Source organism: Rhamphochromis sp. 'chilingali' (assembly GCF_963969265.1).
Source record: "Rhamphochromis sp. 'chilingali' genome assembly, chromosome: 8".
In the NCBI taxonomy this organism is placed as follows: Eukaryota; Metazoa; Chordata; class Actinopteri; order Cichliformes; family Cichlidae; genus Rhamphochromis; species Rhamphochromis sp. 'chilingali'.
In genome coordinates this window covers 28,515,907-28,533,503 of record NC_137935.1, presented here as the reverse complement: position 1 = coordinate 28,533,503, position 17,597 = coordinate 28,515,907, and the positions used below count along the sequence as shown (strand labels likewise).

General features: G+C 42.4%; 1 protein-coding gene across 1 annotated transcript; it reads left to right on the top strand.

Moving 5' to 3' along the window:
* The first annotated feature begins 288 nt into the window (after positions 1-288).
* ypel2b (yippee-like 2b) lies at positions 289-16,834 on the top strand. Its single transcript, XM_080888765.1, has 5 exons — positions 289-469; positions 8,027-8,258; positions 8,909-8,952; positions 9,314-9,422; positions 14,282-16,834. The coding sequence occupies exons 2-5, from the start codon at positions 8,142-8,144 to the stop codon at positions 14,369-14,371; spliced, it is 360 nt and encodes a 119-aa protein (XP_080744891.1). The 5' UTR covers positions 289-469; positions 8,027-8,141; the 3' UTR covers positions 14,372-16,834.
* The last annotated feature ends 763 nt before the right edge of the window (positions 16,835-17,597 follow it).

The following is a 17,597-nucleotide window of genomic DNA, read 5'->3' as shown; positions in this document are numbered from 1 at the left end:
AGTAACCGTGAATGTGTTTAGAAAAGAAAGGATGCTGTTGGAGGTTTTTCCCCTAAATGCGGCATACCTTTTAGCTAGTTTTCCATGTTGCGGCTTATAAAACGCTTTTGTTAAAGCACATAACAGTAAATATAAACAAAACTATATATTTAAAGAATCCCCGTCATTTATAAATTCAGTCTGTAAAATCAAAACGGTTTACTGCGAACACGGAAGTAGATAGGAGGGAATGCTCTCGCTCCGGCTGGAAGTTCCACTGCTCTCTGTGGCTTTCTAAACTCTGCTGGGCATCGTTGCGCGTCAAAACATTGCGTCTCTGCAGGACTTGCCAGGGCCAGAGAGGAGAGGAAATTTGCCTGGGAAGGAATGCGAAAGAGGTTTTAGGATTGGCACTGCCACGAGGAAAAACGAGGACGTGCCACATTTTCTAGGCTACGTGGAGGAGACCCGCATTTTCTTCCTTTCAAAGGTAAGATGATTTCGTCTGCGTTATTTTTCATCTCCGGTGCATTTGTTACTTATGGTTTTCACACTGCTCTCTTAACCCATTTCAAGCATCGACCTATTTATGCTCAACGCCTTTAACCAAGTCAACTTTTAACTGCAGACCCACGTGCTGTAAAATGACAATATAAAAGAAAAGTTTATGATGTCTTGCGTTGTTTACGTGCATTAGGTAACTGTTGCAGGTTTGTTCTTCCTGTTTGCTTTGCGGACGGGATGCTGAAGAGTTGCTCTCTGTGGTTACAGTATCTACTACAGTATCTAGTATTTTATTTATTATTAGGACACATGCTGTTTTTGTTGTGGCACTGCTGCACGTCTGCGCCATCATCCCCGTGCGCGCGCCCCCGGCCGTAGCGGTGCACGTCAGCAGTGATCGATGCGGGTTATCGTGTAATGTACGCTCACGTGATCACATGCTGACGACAATCACCTGCTAAAGTCACTGCGGATTTTAAAGCTTTAAAGGCGGTGTGTATGTGTGTGTGTGTGTGTGTGTGTGCGCGCGCGCGCGTGCGTGCGTGTGTGTGTGTTTGTGTGTGTGAGTGAGTGAGTGAGAGAGTCTTGCTGAGCCGAGGCATCCCCGCCATCTGTGCTCTGTGTGGTGGCTGAAGTTATGCCCCAGATAAAGTGCGCCACTGCCTGTGACCTGATTCATACACACATCCACACTGTAAACCCTCATGTTTTTACTTAGGTGTTACCTCAGGTGATGAGACACACATGACTGAGCCTCACCTGCAGGTGGGGGGTGCCTCATGTTAATCCCAGAAATCTAGTAAATAACGTCCGCGAGAGTTCATACGGAGGAGATGAAGATCGGGAACCCCATATCGAGGCACAGCCTTGTTTTCCACTGTTTGCGATCTATTTTCATTGCAGCGTGCGCACGCGCATCCCTAATGATTCTGTGGGGGCTCGATACCCAGGGATCGAAGAGGAGGGTCAGAGTTGCAGGCCTTGAAAGATGATCCTGCCCGGACGAAAGTTGTGCACATTGTGTTATGCCTGCAATTGGCCAGGTTTGACTTACAGGAAGAGCTTTAGAAATAACATCTACACATCAAGCACATGAAACCAAGCCAAAGAGGGGCAGGAGAGCAGCTGCATGCATATGTGTAAGAGTCTGAGAAGCAGGAGCATCACTTCCATCAATGTGGTTTAATGAGATGGTGGGAGTAGTCAGTGATGTCATGCTGCTGTAAGCTGTGTGGCCTCTGTGTAACAGTGAATGGAGAGCAAGATGAAAGTACACAAAGTACAGAAATCGTGACGGTGCAGCTCGTGGGCAGCAGCGAATCATCCAACACCACCTCTTCCCTTTTTTCTTCACCCTTCCCTTCAACCCTCTGTCCAAGTCATTTTCACCTGGCATCGCTCCCCCCCCCCTCTGGTTTTCTCCTGCGCGATCACTGTCAAAGACAGCAGCAGCAGCATCAGTGTGTTACATAACAAAGGTTGTTTTTTTTGTTTGGATACAAGGGCCCTTTTGGCTGGTGAGACTCGCTGCACGTAGCCTTTTGTGATGACACCCAGAAATGACCAGAATGGACAACTCGGTGACCTCGAACGACCCGTGGCGGATCAGAGAGGCATAGAGTCAGATGAAGGAGTAGATAAACTTGGGTTTTCTTTCTGACATTTACGCCACCGGAGCCTGTCTGGATGGCTGCGATCAGCTCTTCCAGTCATCTGATCATTTATGCAATTTGTTTTGTTTTGGGTTTTTTTCCTGCCAGAGAGGTTTTATTAGTGCAAACATTTTGCGTCAGCAGTTTCTCTGAACGTCAGCATCCCGCAGACAATGCTGCTTTTGCAAAAATGACTTACAAGCATGTCCACCCACCAGCATGAGTGTTGTTCTGTTTTGGGAAGCTGTTTGAAAATGTCAAACACCGTCACTCTCAACCCCTCGAACAGCTTCACTACGTCTTTTTTTTCATCTGTTTAATTTGGTTCTCCAGCTTGTGCCTGCTTTCACTCTTTGATGTATTCCTGTGTGGTTATTTTGTACGTATTCTGTATGTTTTTATTATTCATCATTCCTCCATAAGAAAATATCTTAGCTGTTTTAAAGCCTTCACCATACTCTAGATTTAATTTAGTAAGCACAAAACCACAAACATCTGCCACTGACACTGTTAAAGGACAATATCAGCTTAATTTGTTTCCAGCCTTGTGGTTCACTTATTAAAGGAAAACAAAAAATCGAACCAAGCCTTCTATAACCCCTCTTGTGTCTCTATAATTTTACCAAACTGTAATCATCAAATTCCTACATCTGATAGAGGTTAGGATCATTTCAGTTCTTCTGCTCATTAGATTTCCAGTTTATTGGTCTTTTAAAGATGATTAATTAGTCTTTAATAATAATATGTTTTTTTGTTTAGCACATTTTTAAAGTGCACAAATTGCTTCACAGTTTGGATAAAACATACATGAGAAAAGTGTTTGTGTAGTACATGAAAATACAGAGTCAGATGTATGGTTATCCAGCTTCTCAAGCATACTCTTACTTCCATACACACATTAAATGTGAACTATAGCCAAAGGTAAAATAATTAGTAAATAGTAAATTAGTACTAGTCGCTGGTTAGTAGAGGATGCACTTTGTCTGAAACAATGGCCACATCATTTTACCTTTTAAATATAAATACATAAGGCCTCAGTCACACAGGGCTAGAGACTGGTCAGCAACTCCCGGGAAACTACTGATTGCTAGGGAAAAATGGTTATTCCTAACAGGTGAGTGGGTTCTGGTAGTTGCTAGGTGATATTGGTTGTGATTGCGGCACTAGCTGCTGAACGGACATCTTTTTTTCTTTTTTTACATTAGTGGCGGATCATGGAGCCTCACAATAGTTCCAAAAGTTAGCAACATATGCTAGCTGCGCCATAGAAATATAGCAGCAGATAGGTTTGAGATGCTGTTTTAAGAAGTTAAAAAAGAAGTCTGTTTAATCAGCACACATTCAAACTGCCTGCTAAGCACTTGGGGTAGCTATTTGAAGGTTACATGACCCAGTGGAACGACCGCGAATTCTGAACCAGTCATGACTCACGCAGGGACTCACTAGCAGATTGTGGTCACCTAAGTTAGCATGAAAAACAACAGCTTGTCTCCAAACAGCCTTCAGCTACTTGCTGAGTCGTAATAAGACTGAAAAGTGCGACAAAAAAACCTTACTGCTGCTACCAACACATTTCAGAAGCTTTGAAGTCAAACAGTCCGTTTCCAGTTTGTGTCACGCTTCAGCTTTCGCAAACATTATTTACCAAGTGGTTGCAGACAAGTCAGCAACTGTAGCAATCTGCTAGCAACCAGGTTAATCCCAGGGATGGTTTTGGTGCAGAGCCTGCACCATCAATGTGGGAAATACCAGTTGGGAAATAAATATTTTTCTCTAGCAGCCAGAGGTTGTCAGGGGCTTGCCAACTAGGCATCTCAACCCCCCCTAAAAAAAGGCAAGTACTGTTTGGGCTCTAGCAGTAGTAGACTCTAGAGTCTTGTTTTGTCTATTGTAAAAAAAAAAAAAAAAAAGTTGGTTATTTAACTAATGAAACTAACTAAATCTCACATTTGGTGAGCTTCAACCAGACAATGTGGGTGTAATTTTCTGAAGGCTTTACAAATACTCCAGCCTTGGCACATTCCCCTCCTGTCACTGCACTGATTTCAATCTAAAGCCACTGACATGGACTTGTACACAGTTAAGGCTGACATTAAGTGATCTTTCATCAGAGAGATTATACACAAAGAGACCTCCACGTGGATTAAATATGGCCTATGAGTAGATGCATAGCATTGCCTGTATAATCCTGCCCCTGAAAATCAGCCCACAAGGGCACTTTAATATCATAGCGTGCTATACGTCAACAATAGCTGGAACAGCATCCCACAGAGCCTTTTTCTGGCACCTGATCCATGTATCATATTTTCACTTCATGCATTCAGCTGGTCCTTTCAGACTGAGTGATTTGCAACAAATGCTGCTGCAGAGGCTTAAAAGCAGAAGCTTAAATTTAATGGAATTAAATTTGAAGCCCAAGGTTGAAGCTTACACTCCTACGTGAGACTAATTACTCAGCTGTAATCTGGCAGCTTTGTGAAAAATTTCTTAATTGATTGATTATTTGGTCTGTAATTTGGTTTGAAAATGGTAAAAGCAAACAAACAAACGTGAGTTTGTGGGTGCAGCAGTCATTCCAGTTGGATAATCTGTACCTGTGTCCATTTGTTGATTCTGTACATCAGGACTTAACGTTTTGAACAAGTGTTGGAGGACTGGATGATGCATAAACTTTGTGAGAGGATGAAACGTGCTTTGGGTAAAACATCAGTCTGTATGTGTGTGTGTCAGGGGTCAGCTCTGACAACTGTACTGAATGTGTCTTTGTGCCCCAATCCCACGCTGCTGGCATCGTGTCAGAGGAGAGAAAACAAGGGCACATCTCATTGCCTTATTTATTTATATCCCCCTCCCAGTCCTTCCCATCAGCACTCGAGCCTTTATCAGCCTCGCGCTGACACTAAAAACAATCATATTGCAGAGCAGCAACGTAAAGAGGCGCCTCTCTCACTCTCAGCTCGTTATTTTGTGTGTCCTCAGTTCACAGAGGCCTCCTGTTCCCAATCACTATTTTATTCGTTTTTCCAGATGGTTGGGTAAAGACAGACAGGAAAGCGTGGAGACATAGAGACAGATTGTAAAGGTGAACAACTAAAAAAAAGGATTGCGTTCAATAACCCATAGAAAGGATAGTAGTTAAAGGGGAGACTGTGAAAGTTGCATATTGTTATGGAGGTGTTAAGCAGCACAGGGGAATAAAACAAGATTGCTTTTGGGATTGATAGGGTTTGTTTTGCAGCAGAGCTGCAGTGCTGAAATCACAATTAACGTTGCATTAAGCAATAAAACCTCAAAGATTATTACTGCATCAAAAGGTAGGCCTCTAACTATTGAGCTCTTCCTGTACAGTTAGTCTAAACACACTCCTGTCCTCTCTGCCCCTCAGCCCCTGGGATGGGTTCCTGGGTCAGCTCTCTAATCTTCTCAGTCACCAGGGCACACCAGCAGAAGTATTTTAAGGCCTCGATCCATTTGGATATCATGGAGCGAGCAGAGCGCAGTCCTCACAGTTGTGCTTGGCTAAGCAGATTATCTCTGCAGCCTCAGAGAGCGAGCAAGGACTGCTGCTGCCTGTGGGCACTGGCAAAGCTGGAGTCAGGCTTTGACTGCATGTTAACTGTGGGGAAGAAGTGGCTTTATTAATGACTAGTACTGAATACCTGTAAGATATATATGTTGTACATTTGTTGTTCTATGATATCTTCAGACATCTGACCTGCAATCGAAAACAGGAAAAGCACGAGGCAGTCCTGAAATCTGAGACGGGTTTTACAGCAGAAATAACCTAGCACTTCTAAACATTCGGATGTTAGTCATCTGAAATTAGCATTTAGCACTGCTGTAAAAGCAGCCTCACAGAGCCTGAGTTTAAACTTCTCTCAGCCTCAGGTACATCATGTAACAATGAAACAGCTTAATTTTCTCCTATAACAACAAAACAAAACGGTTCTTTATCAGAATCAGAATCAGAAAGGGTTTTATTGCCAAATGTTGAGCGGGTTTACAACATTAGGAAATTGCTGCGGTGCTTCAGTGCAAACATACTGTTATAAATTAAGCTTAAATAGACATGAAAATATAGTTCGAACCATTAAATAATTACTAGAAAATTCCAATATTTTTGAAAATAGAGTGTTTACTGAATTCTTGTATGCAAATTCAATATTAATTTGCATATATGTGTTTTAATTTGTATAATATTTGCTATATCTGGTCATTTCTTTTCATTTTATTGCTCAAAAAATAAATGTTGCAACTTATTTTGGGTTTTTTAGTCTGAAGTCTCAAAAAGCCAAATGTATCAAATATAATAGTAAGACAAGCATTTTCTCCTCTCTCCACCACTTCTGTCCAAGATGTCTCTAGTCTTGGACAGACGTTTTGCTTTACGTTGCTAGGCAGCAGGAGCCTCGAGTCCTTCAAAGGTTGTGGCCCCTGAATTGGGTCCAGGCTGCGAGTGATGAAAAGTACACTCAAGTATGCATATTGAGTATATTATAACGTATTTTTAAAATTAAATTAGTATGCGCAGTAGTCTCAGTCTATGCATCCCTCTCCAGACACAGGTGACACATTCAAACCTAATAATACAAACAGTGTAACAGAATTAAATCCCATTTGCACTTAACATCACTATTTAATCTGAAATAAGCTGAACAGCACAAAATACTGTCAGTTTAAACAAATAATAAATAAACATTCTGCTTCGATTAAGGCATTTTTGCATCATCTGCAGCTCGTGGCCCCTCTTTTACCCACACTCGTGCTGAGAATGAGGCGACTGTCTTTATTTATTGAGCTTAACACCAGACTTTCAGTCTGAGAGTCGATAAATGTGTGAAAGGGGCTCAGCCCTGTAACACTTTTTGCACCTTCGTGGACTTCAAGTTCAGCCTTGTGATTGATGCAGTGAATGACGGTCAGGTTGGGGTGGATCTTTTTCACTAAGGCGTGTGGCTGCTCCTCTCTATCAGCAGCTGCTGCATTACTGGCAAAGTCAGCAGCCCTGGTCCACAGCTGCTTTTCATCTTTTGTGGGTAATTCTTCTGTCAGCAATCAGGCAGTAGGAGTATTTCTAACATTGTTAGTGAGTTTTCTGAATCAGCCCCTTTTTGTTTCTCTTTTTTTAGTGAAAAGTAGTTTTGGGGATCATCTTGCACCGGGCATTGTCATGTCTGCTGTGATGGGATTGTGAACACTGAACGTGAAAGTCATCCTCTAATATGATTGTTGTTTGTGCTGTGGACTGTTTCACGATGCAATGCTAAAATCAGATGGGGACTATAAATAATTTTGCAGAGGCAGGGACACAGGCTGGGGCAGTGAAATATATAATTATAAATATTCATTATACTCAGTATGGATACTAGTGTTTACTGTGTGCTTGTATCATGGTCAGTCACTGTCCTGCAGGCCCGTTGGTACATATTGGACAGCCGTGTGCCTCTTCTATAAGCATTTTTTAATTCAGACAGGTCATTAAGCAGTAACATATCTGATTTCACCAGTCAGCAGATGTTTTCCTAAAAAGTCCTGTAGTAGAAAAGCCAAGCTTCATCCGAAAACTGCCTTCAAACAAGGTAATAAATGGCTTACAGTAACACGTTATCAAATATTTACCAAAATGAGTCTTTGTCCCTGCTTTGGTGGCTCAAACGACCACTAAGGGTTCCTCAGGTCATTAATAATGCACACTGTCTTGTCCCACCATAGCTTTTTCAGGTTTTATGAGTTTCACAGATGCGACCCAGCTGGAGAATTCTCTCAACCCGCAGAGCAGTGATCACTTTATTCCCATCAGCACTTATGCACCTGTAGGTTGGGATTGAGGAGGCAGCTGTTACAGTCGCATGTCATCAGTAGTTGCACTTTTATCACCTCTCTGCGCTCAGGTGTTCACCTCCCGACCCACCGCCCACCACGGCCCTCACCTGTGTGTTGCGGTGCTTCCCCTGTGAGCCGACCTGGGCTGGCAGTCCCTTCTTGCACCGCCCGCCAACCCCGCCCATGGTCAGGATGACGCGCTCCAAGACCTTCCAGGCGTACCTGCCGAGCTGCCACCGGACCTACAGCTGCATCCACTGCCGAGCTCACCTAGCCAACCACGACGAGCTCATCTCAAAGGTATCCAACGGCAACAGTGGCGTGATTGCGCCCTGTGCTGCCATTCAGGCAGCTAATTATTGCAGGTAGATTCAGATTATTTACTGTTTTACTTCAGTTACACAGAAATAAAGACGATTGTTTAACAGCACTTAAAAGGACAAGTACTGAAAAAGCATAAAACAGGAAGAAAGGATGAAAATAAACAGCAGGCTGAACACCTGTACGCTTGTGTCAGCCACCACCTCACTATTGCCTGTGGGCGGATTAGGTTATGGATTAGGTTATAAGCTGGTTAGTGAATTGGATTATGAATGTGTTATCACTTTTTCCATGTGTGATTACGGAAACATGCTCACCTGTGTACTAAGGCCTTCTGCCTGTCGTAACACAGCTGGCTGAATTAAATATGTTTAATTTGGCGCGTCAGTGCGAGCTTTGGCCTTACTGTAAATAAAAGCCAGGTAAAGGTAGGCCTATTAAAACAGCAGTCAACCACGATGTTATCAGTAATAAACAGACCACACAGGCTTTAATATAAGCTCTTCCATGACATACGAGCACTATTGCAGTATAATAGCATGCTTATATAATCTTACAGAGTTATTGCACTGTATGGACTAGTGGATTTTTCTCAGTCTTCTCATTTTTGTCTCATCTTGCCTCTGCAGTCGTTCCAGGGCAGCCAGGGCAGAGCCTACCTGTTCAACTCAGTGTGAGTATTGATTTAGGAATAAAAGCCAGTGCTCTTGTTGCATTTCAGTCTACCTGTAGGCACAAGGCGTCGCAGGAAACCTGCATGCTGGACTTGAACAGGAAGCAGATGATGTGCCAGGTTAATATTGGGGTGTGTTTGTTTTTGTTTTTTAAGGCCCCAGTGTAGATAGTGCCAGTTTGTGCCTCAGAGCGGTGTTATTACTGGCTGAATTGAGTGTGAAAATGATGCTGCTGCAAAGCCTGGTGGCCTGTCAGTGCACCCTCTGTGCAACACCCTCTGTGCACATTATGCACAACATCTTTCACACTTCTTTTTTAAAATATTTTCTCTTTGTCTTTGCTTTGTCTCTTTCTCTCAGGGTAAATGTTGGGTGTGGCCCTGCAGAGGAGAGAGTTCTGCTCACGGGCCTGCACGCTGTAGCAGATATCTACTGTGAGAACTGCAAAACGACCCTTGGCTGGAAATACGTAAGTACCACAAACCACATCCAAGTTTAGGGGCGACAAGCTGAGAGTTTGTTATTATAGCGTACTCTTATTTTATTTGTACCCTAATTATATTTAGACTCCAGTTAATTACTGGGGTATAATTTGGTTCTTTCTGTATTTTATACCTCTTTCTAATCTGATTTTACTACAGATCTGAGGGAAACATATTGACACATTGATATAAGGACTAAAAGTACAATAAATTATCATGCAGTCAATTAAACTACCAGGCAGCATATTGAATGAATAAGATTGCATTCAATTTTTGTTATAAAACAGCCTTGCATTACACCGATAAATGGACACACTCTGTTACATAATGTGGATATAATGCCAGGTTGTGTGTGTCTGATGTTTCGCAATAGAAAAACAAACTCAGGAAAAACAGAAAACAAACAGGTGGAAGGTTTTAGATTTTGCTATAAAAAGAGAGACTGTGGACTTGGTTGGTGCGATGGTTAGCACTGCTCTCCTGGTTCAGACCTCTACGTTTGTGAGTTCTTTCTGTATGAAGTTTGCATTTTCTCCCGTAGCCTGCATTGATTTACTCCCAATTTCCTACCACAGTCCAAAGGCATGAATGTTGTGGTAATTACTGATTCTAAATTGGCCACGGATGTGAGGTAGTTTAAATGCTGTATGATTGTATAGTAAAATGTGATCTGGAATTTAAAACCATTCGAGCAGTTAATAAGTCTAGAAGACTTCCCAATTCAAGTGCATAATCCTAGCTATGGTGGCCACTGTGGGGAAACCTAGTTTAGCCACCATTCATACTGTATGTAGTGAGTATAGGCTGTCACTTTTTGCCTCAGTTCTCAATATGCCAGAAGTTTACCTCTGTTTACTCTTTAATAGGCTGTAAAACTTTGACTACTTCTGACCAACGACAGTGATACCGAGTTGAGTTATTGGCTGATATCCTGAACCTTTCTGTCTGTAAGGCTGCTGTTTTTGCCGTCTTTAGCTCATGTTAGCCTCTGTTAGCCCCTATTAGCTTCTCTTAACTGCTGTTAGCCAGCATTAGTGAAACTTTCTTTGCAGAGGAGCTAACATTGTTTGACTTTAATAAACTCTATTTAAAGAATGTAATCAAACTTTACCTGAGTTCAGGTGTCATTTTTAGGGCATCTGAGCTTAACATGAGCTGGGATAATGTTAAATTATAACCAGCTGTTGTTGTTTAGCTAGCTTGGCTCATTGTCAGCTGTCCGGAGATGGGAGGTTTGAATGTCTAATCTCCTGACGATAAGTAATTGTGTCAATGTTGGGAATAAGTAAGCATCTTAATGCAGGCTTTCGTGTATTAAAACCCTGACTTCAGTTCACGAGATGAGGATGATGTGGAAATGAGGGAGGAGAAAAAATAATGAGAAGGAGATGATGAAAGCGTGCAAATACAAATGTGAAATGGACATAAATAGTTTGAAGGAGCTATTTGTGATCTATAAATTAAAAGCCACATACATAAAACAGGATTAGGCCACTGTAGACACTGTATTCAAGATGGTGGTACAACAATGGTCATACAATCCAGCATGCACTTCTGTGTGCTTTTATTGGATTATTTCCGTGTCTATGTGAATGCATCAGTTTCTTTATTTACTCACCGATTGATTTATAGTTATTATTCCAACATTTTTTAATCTATTAAATAAGCTCAAAAACTTAACTGACTGTATCTTTAAATAAATGTGACTTGGGTACCAAAAAAACCAAAACAGCTGAACGTCACTTTTGAACTTTCCAGAGTTTTTTTTCCTTCTTATCCTCAATAGAGTTTCCACATTTACTCCGGCTGTTCCAGCATCCAGCTACCTGGAAAATCTACCAATAGCTCTGCTAGGAAACACAAACACAAAGTTCTCTTCTTTTTGTTTTGGTTGCACAATCGAGCCTTTATTTTCCTCAGTGGCTAACGGTCTTACATAATGACATCAAGAATTGGAGGCAACAGGCCTAAACACTGAAGATGTCATTATTCTGTAACCACTACACTGTGCAGTTAATGTTCACGTCATAAAAAGAAGCAAAAGCATTGCCCCTTGAAGGTTCGGAGTATAGGACTTTAATAGAAGTCTGGGTTGTTGATGGTTCAACAGAAGACTTTTCCCCTTTGTTAATCAAACAGAAGCTTTACATGGAAAAGTAGTTTCTTTAGGAATCTTTTATCTAGTTTAAAATAGACTCAGATTTGATTGGAACCGTTTTTGAGTTTAAAACACATGTAGAGTTGAAGCGTCTGTAAAGCAGTGATATTGTATGTCAAAATACATGTGCGGTATGTTTTTAGGACAGGCAGTTTTTTAGGTCACATGTCAGTGAGAACCTAAACAGGATCCACACGTTAGCAGTCTTCGTATGTCAACAGAGCATGTGCATTTGTCCATGGTGAACCCTGGAAGTGAGAGTTTACATTATAGGGCATGTGGCTACATCCCTGAAGAGTTCAACCAAACATGTGCACGCAGTATCCTTTTTCTGAGAAAGGTCCATTGACCAGAACTCTTTGCTTAACCTCTAACTTTAACATTCACGACTACCTCTATAACCTTAGACCTTATTCTTTAACCTCTCCGCCTAAAAAAGTACCCTCCTTATGGCACATGTTAAACACCTGGTATACCAGCTACAGAAGTAGCTCCATCTCTCAGTAGTTTCTATTCCTGTCAGGACCTCACAAGGCAGAGAAAACAGAGGTCACATGTATGCAAAAGCGTGCAGGCACTAGATGGGGCTTAAAGGAGAGCTTCCATTAATATCCTTTGCCGGCAGCAGTGTAGATTTTCTGCAGTGTTCAAAGTTCTATTGAGAGGCTTGACCTACTGCACTTCTACACCGAGAAATCTGATAGCATGCCTCTGCAGGTCTGAACCAAAATAGCCAAAGACAAAACAAGGTACAGGCGATCGTAAAAGAACATTTGTATCGGCCTACACCGTGACACAACTCAGAGGGTCTCACAGTGAGTGAATGTCCTGCACAGAAAGCAGAATATTACTGTTTTGTGACACGTTTAACAATAATCAACTCTTTCTTTGGAACATCAGATGGATAAAAACAGCTTTCCATACTTTTCAAAATAAGAGCTGTGCTAAAAGGATTTCATCAATGGCTGATTGAGACATGCCTTCAGTGACGTCAACATGTTTGCAATGGCCTCACTAATTTTAAGCAAATGAAGTAAAATAAAAGACTATAATAAATGTCATTTTAGACATTAAGACAGAAGCACACACTAGAAAAGGCACACAATGGAGAACAAAGGGCTTGGGAGTAGTGCAAATGGCTTGGTCTGACTAGAGTGTGTATGTTATGGGCCTGAATGATGAAGGATACTCAGCCCATGGCTCAGATTGGTGAGGTGGGGTGTGGGTGGATAGTGTTTGGTGACAGTCGGAATTGTCCAAGGGAAGAAGCTGTTTCAGTGTACAGTTGAGAATGATGCAAATGCCATTAGTATGTACTTACAAACTGGTAGCTTATCCAATAGAGAAATTAGCCAAGATCTAGGTCATAGATCCCCACTGGTTGATGACTGGTTGGCAAACCGATTGCTGAGTGGTCGCTGGAGTTTGGTTGCTGTTGCTTGGTGAACTTGTTCGAAAAAAAGGGGGCTGTATCAGAAATCCTCTTCTTGCTTTGGCCGCCTGTCGTTTGCATGGAAGATGCCGATTTGTCTGCAAACATTGCTAACTTGCCACGGAGTGGTAGTGAAATGCAAAGTGCAATCTGAACTGGAAACAGAGAACGTTCAGCTTCTTTGCCAGTTGAAGATGGACGTTCTCTTTCACAGTTTCACTGTCACTTGGAGAGTGTTTGCAGTGTCTATCCAAGCCTCCCTCAACCACTTGTCAAGGGAGTGGCTGATCACTCATTAGCTAGACTAGCGACCAATCTAGCAAGTGTTTCCATAGCAACAGACATCAACCTCATGTAACCAGTCAGGGAATGCTAATTTTTCCCCAACTTCCCCAATTGGCCATTGCCAGTTTGAAAATTTAGGCTTACATACTGCCTTTCTACTCTGGAGAGCACTCAGACAGTCTTTCTACTACAAATGTCATTGACCCATTCAATCTCTCAGTCACACATTCATGCAGCATTTCTATTCAGTATGTTGCCCAAGGATACTTTGGCATGCGGACTGGACAGTGGTAGATAACCCACTGTACCACAATAGCCATTGGCTGAGACCTTAAGCATTTATCTGGCTCAAATCTTTTTGCCATTTCTGGACTCTTTTTGGCCGAGTTCCCAGCATTTCAGTAAGCTAGCCCAAGCATGCAGACTTCCTTTTTGAATGATAAAAGGATCAGTCAGCAAAGAGTCAGTGAACTGGATAATGGCAGAGGAAGAATGAGCTGCACAGTTACATACACGTTTGTGTGTTTACTTAGCTTACCAACACTGCAAGCCACTAATAATCTATGTAGCTAAGACTTGTACTCTGGTACTTTTTCTAAATCCATTCATATTTTCCTGAGGAATTTTGGATCACACACCCAAGCGAGGAAAAGCAAGCTTTAGCTTGCAGAGTTTGCCCTGCATTGGCTGCAGCCTGTGTTCATTTGGTGTCTCTACTGCTTAGAGACTCAGTCCTGCCAATGTAAGGCATGACAGTGCAGTCTGGTCAGGGTTTTGGATCTGCAGGCTCCTCTGCAGTGTTTAGTGACTGATTGTTATATAACCAGCTTCCCCGGAGCCAGGAGCAGAGACAGGCCAGGATTTTTGCACAGAACTGAAAAGACTGCATTAGCCTAATCTCCATATACATGCTGTTACATTTGAAATAAACGCAGCCTCTCTTGTCTTTTGTCCTCTGCCACTCCCTCCAGGAACATGCTTTTGAGAGCAGTCAAAAGTATAAAGAGGGCAAATTCATCATCGAGCTGGCCCACATGATCAAGGACAACGGCTGGGACTGAGGGGCGAGCAGCCGGGTGACAACCGCAGCGGAGGAGGAGGAGGGGAGGGACTGGGTAGAGGGTGGGAGCGGGGTCGTGTGTGGTGGGTGAGTGTGTGACTTTGGTTTGGCTGATTTACCATTAACCTTTGTAACTTACTACCCATCCCTCCCTATCACACCTCTCGATGTACACACACAAAAACACACGCGTCAAAGTCCCAGACATCCCAGTTTGACAGAGAGACGGACTAGGCAGGCTTGTACGCAGCTAGCAGGACTAGGTGACTGGCCAGCAACAGTATACGAGGCAAGATGTCTAATTTCTTTTTCTGAGCCTTTAAAAAAGACAGCCGCACTCCCTCTATACCTGCTAGGAGACGTCTCCACTGTGTGAAGTATTGTACCTTGTCTAATAATGACTTTAAAACCATTTGTTAACGGGAAATTTAGCCAGAACGAGACCGGGTGGCCCAGCCTTCAGGCGTTCGATGGCCTTGAATGAGGAGCTGACGAACGTCCACTCCGTCCCCGACGTAAAAGAGATGACCTAATATGATTATAGCAAATCCAGCTGATCGGGGCCATGCCAGCTGGGCCATTGATGAGGCCTGGCGCTAAGGCTTGGCACGGAGGCCCTAGCACATGGGGCGCTGAGTTGGGGATGAGGGGGTAGAGATTGCTACCTACTGGGCCTCTCACTCCAAATAGTGGGAGAGGGAAGGGTCCTGATCCATTTATGTTGAGGCTCTGATGGTTTCTGGCTGGGATCCACTCCATGTCATGCCAGTGATGCAGCTCAGGACGATCAGGGTGAGCCGAATGTGGAAGAGAGATAGAGATGGACAGCCACCAGCTTGTTCCAAAACCTCATAGGAATTTGCCCTCACAGCAGCAAAGCAGCTCTCCTGGGTTTTATTCATCCTTCAATACACCAAAGTCGTGTAAAGCGATCTGCTGATCGTTCCCCCAAGCTCGTCTGGTGTCCGCGGACCCATCGCTGAGACCACCTTTGTTACAGGACCAGACTGAATTGCAAAACGTAGGCACGTCTCAGGTCAGCACCTTTGGCCAGAGTTCCTAAAAGATTTGCAAACACTGTGAGCATCTTTCTGCTGCTTAGAGGAAGAGCAAAGGTGATGAGGCGATCAGTCAGATGCAAACACATTTGAAGAAGCCAACCAGCCAGTGGTTAGAGAGCAACTGGTTTCATGTGTCAAGAGAACATGAAAATATACTTTTAACCGAGTTATACATGACTGCAGATTTTCAGTCATCGCTCAAAGGCTCTCTTTCAGTCTGGGATGACTGCTGTTTAACTGCTGTTACCCTGATCGTTAACTAACTGTCCCTTGTTTAAAAAAGGAGAAACTAATGGGTAACATTTTGAAGCAATGTATGAGATTCACTTTTTTTCCTAAATGCGCCGACACATGATCTACCTAGCTTACTAAATACTCCTCATCCACTAAGGGTCTTGGATTAATCACAGTGCGAGGTAACCTTACTGGAAAGCGTTGCTCAGGTTCATTGATGCTAACTTTTCTTTGCTAAGGCCAGCATCCTACAAAACGAGCTAGGTGTGTTATTCTCCGATGGAAATGTATTGTTTTCAAATGAGAGAATCCATTACAGCTGCCTCCATCCCATGCAAATGCACTGTTAATGCATGCACGGTATAAAGTTTTCTGACTAGTTTTGTGCTAGAGATCCTCATGATGTTTGTTTTTTTATTTTTTGGTGAAAAACAGCATTTTGTGCATATTAAAGTTCCAATTAAACCTTGTGCTGTAACTTGACACCTAGTCAGCTTCATCTCAGTCCGTTTGAGCTGTGAGATGTATCGCAGATTAAATGTGATCCTGGTTTAGAAAAGTAAAAATGAGTTGCTCTGTTTTGTCACAGACACAGTTTGCTCTAGAAGTTTCCCCGTAGGTGAAGAGTCCTTTTCAGTTACAACCAAACCTTAACGGTTAACTCTCGTCGGTAACTCTCACCGCTCAGTCTGAGGCTGCAGCGTTAAAAACCCAGCACTACCAAAGAACCCACCCATTAACAATAAATTGACCAAACAAAAGATTTCATTTTGCTTGGGCAAAGTGTTGCATAACAAGGGGTGTGCATATAGCTGAAAGCCAAGGTTGTGGATATCCTTTCTCTGTGATATATATAATATACATACATGCATTACTTTGATTTTGTAAACAGATCTTAATATATGAATATATTCTATTTACTGTATTCATCATTCATGTCAACCTCTGTGTTACAGATTGTAAACAGTGTTAATGTATTGTGTTTTATCTATGATCCTTACGATGATGAATGAATATGATTTAGGTCATGTCATGCTTTCTCTCTGGTACCCCACATTGGCTGTACGATACTACTTTTTTTACTGAAAATGTTTCAATTTTAATGTCTTTTTTAAAGGAGGATGCTGATGTTGACTATATATCATTGGATCTTCATCTAATAAAATGCATCACGGTATCTGTAAGGGTCGTTGTGTTTTTGTCTTCTCGCGCTACCTCGCCCACTCCAGCAACTGAGTTTGAAGTGTTCGGACAAATGTGAGATAACCTTGAGGATAGCACATACGTACAAGCCCGATTCTAAAAAGTTTGGGATGCTGTAGAAACAGAACACATTGCTCTCGTAAACCCATGTTTTATTCACAATCTAACATAGAAAATCTAGGTTTGAAGTGAGAAAATGTACCATTTTAGGAAAAAAGCAAGCTCGCTTTCAATTTGATGGCAGCAACACGTCTCTAATAAGTTGGAAAAAGGCCTTTTTTACCACTACGTAGCAACCACTCTTCTTTTAGCAACAGTCTTGGAACTGAGGAGTTCAGCTGCTGGACATTGATGATATAGGATTCTAGATGCTCAACAGTCCTGGGTCTTCTTTGTCATATTTTTCATTTCATGTACTGTGAAGCCATGCTGTTGTAATAGATGCAGTTTAGCATTGTCTTGTTGAAATATGTAAGGCCTTCACTAAAATGATGTCTGGATGGGAGCATATGTTACTCTAAAACCTGTATATACCTTTAAGCATTGATGGTGTTTTTCCAGCTATGCAAGCTACCAATTCCATATGTACCTCTATACCATCAGAGATGCAGGCTTTCAAACTGAGCACTGATAACAAGCTGTGTTGTCCCTATCCTCTTTAGTCCAGAGGATGTGTCCATGTTTTCCTAAAAGAATGTTAGGAAAACAGCTTTCCACTTTGCCTCAGTT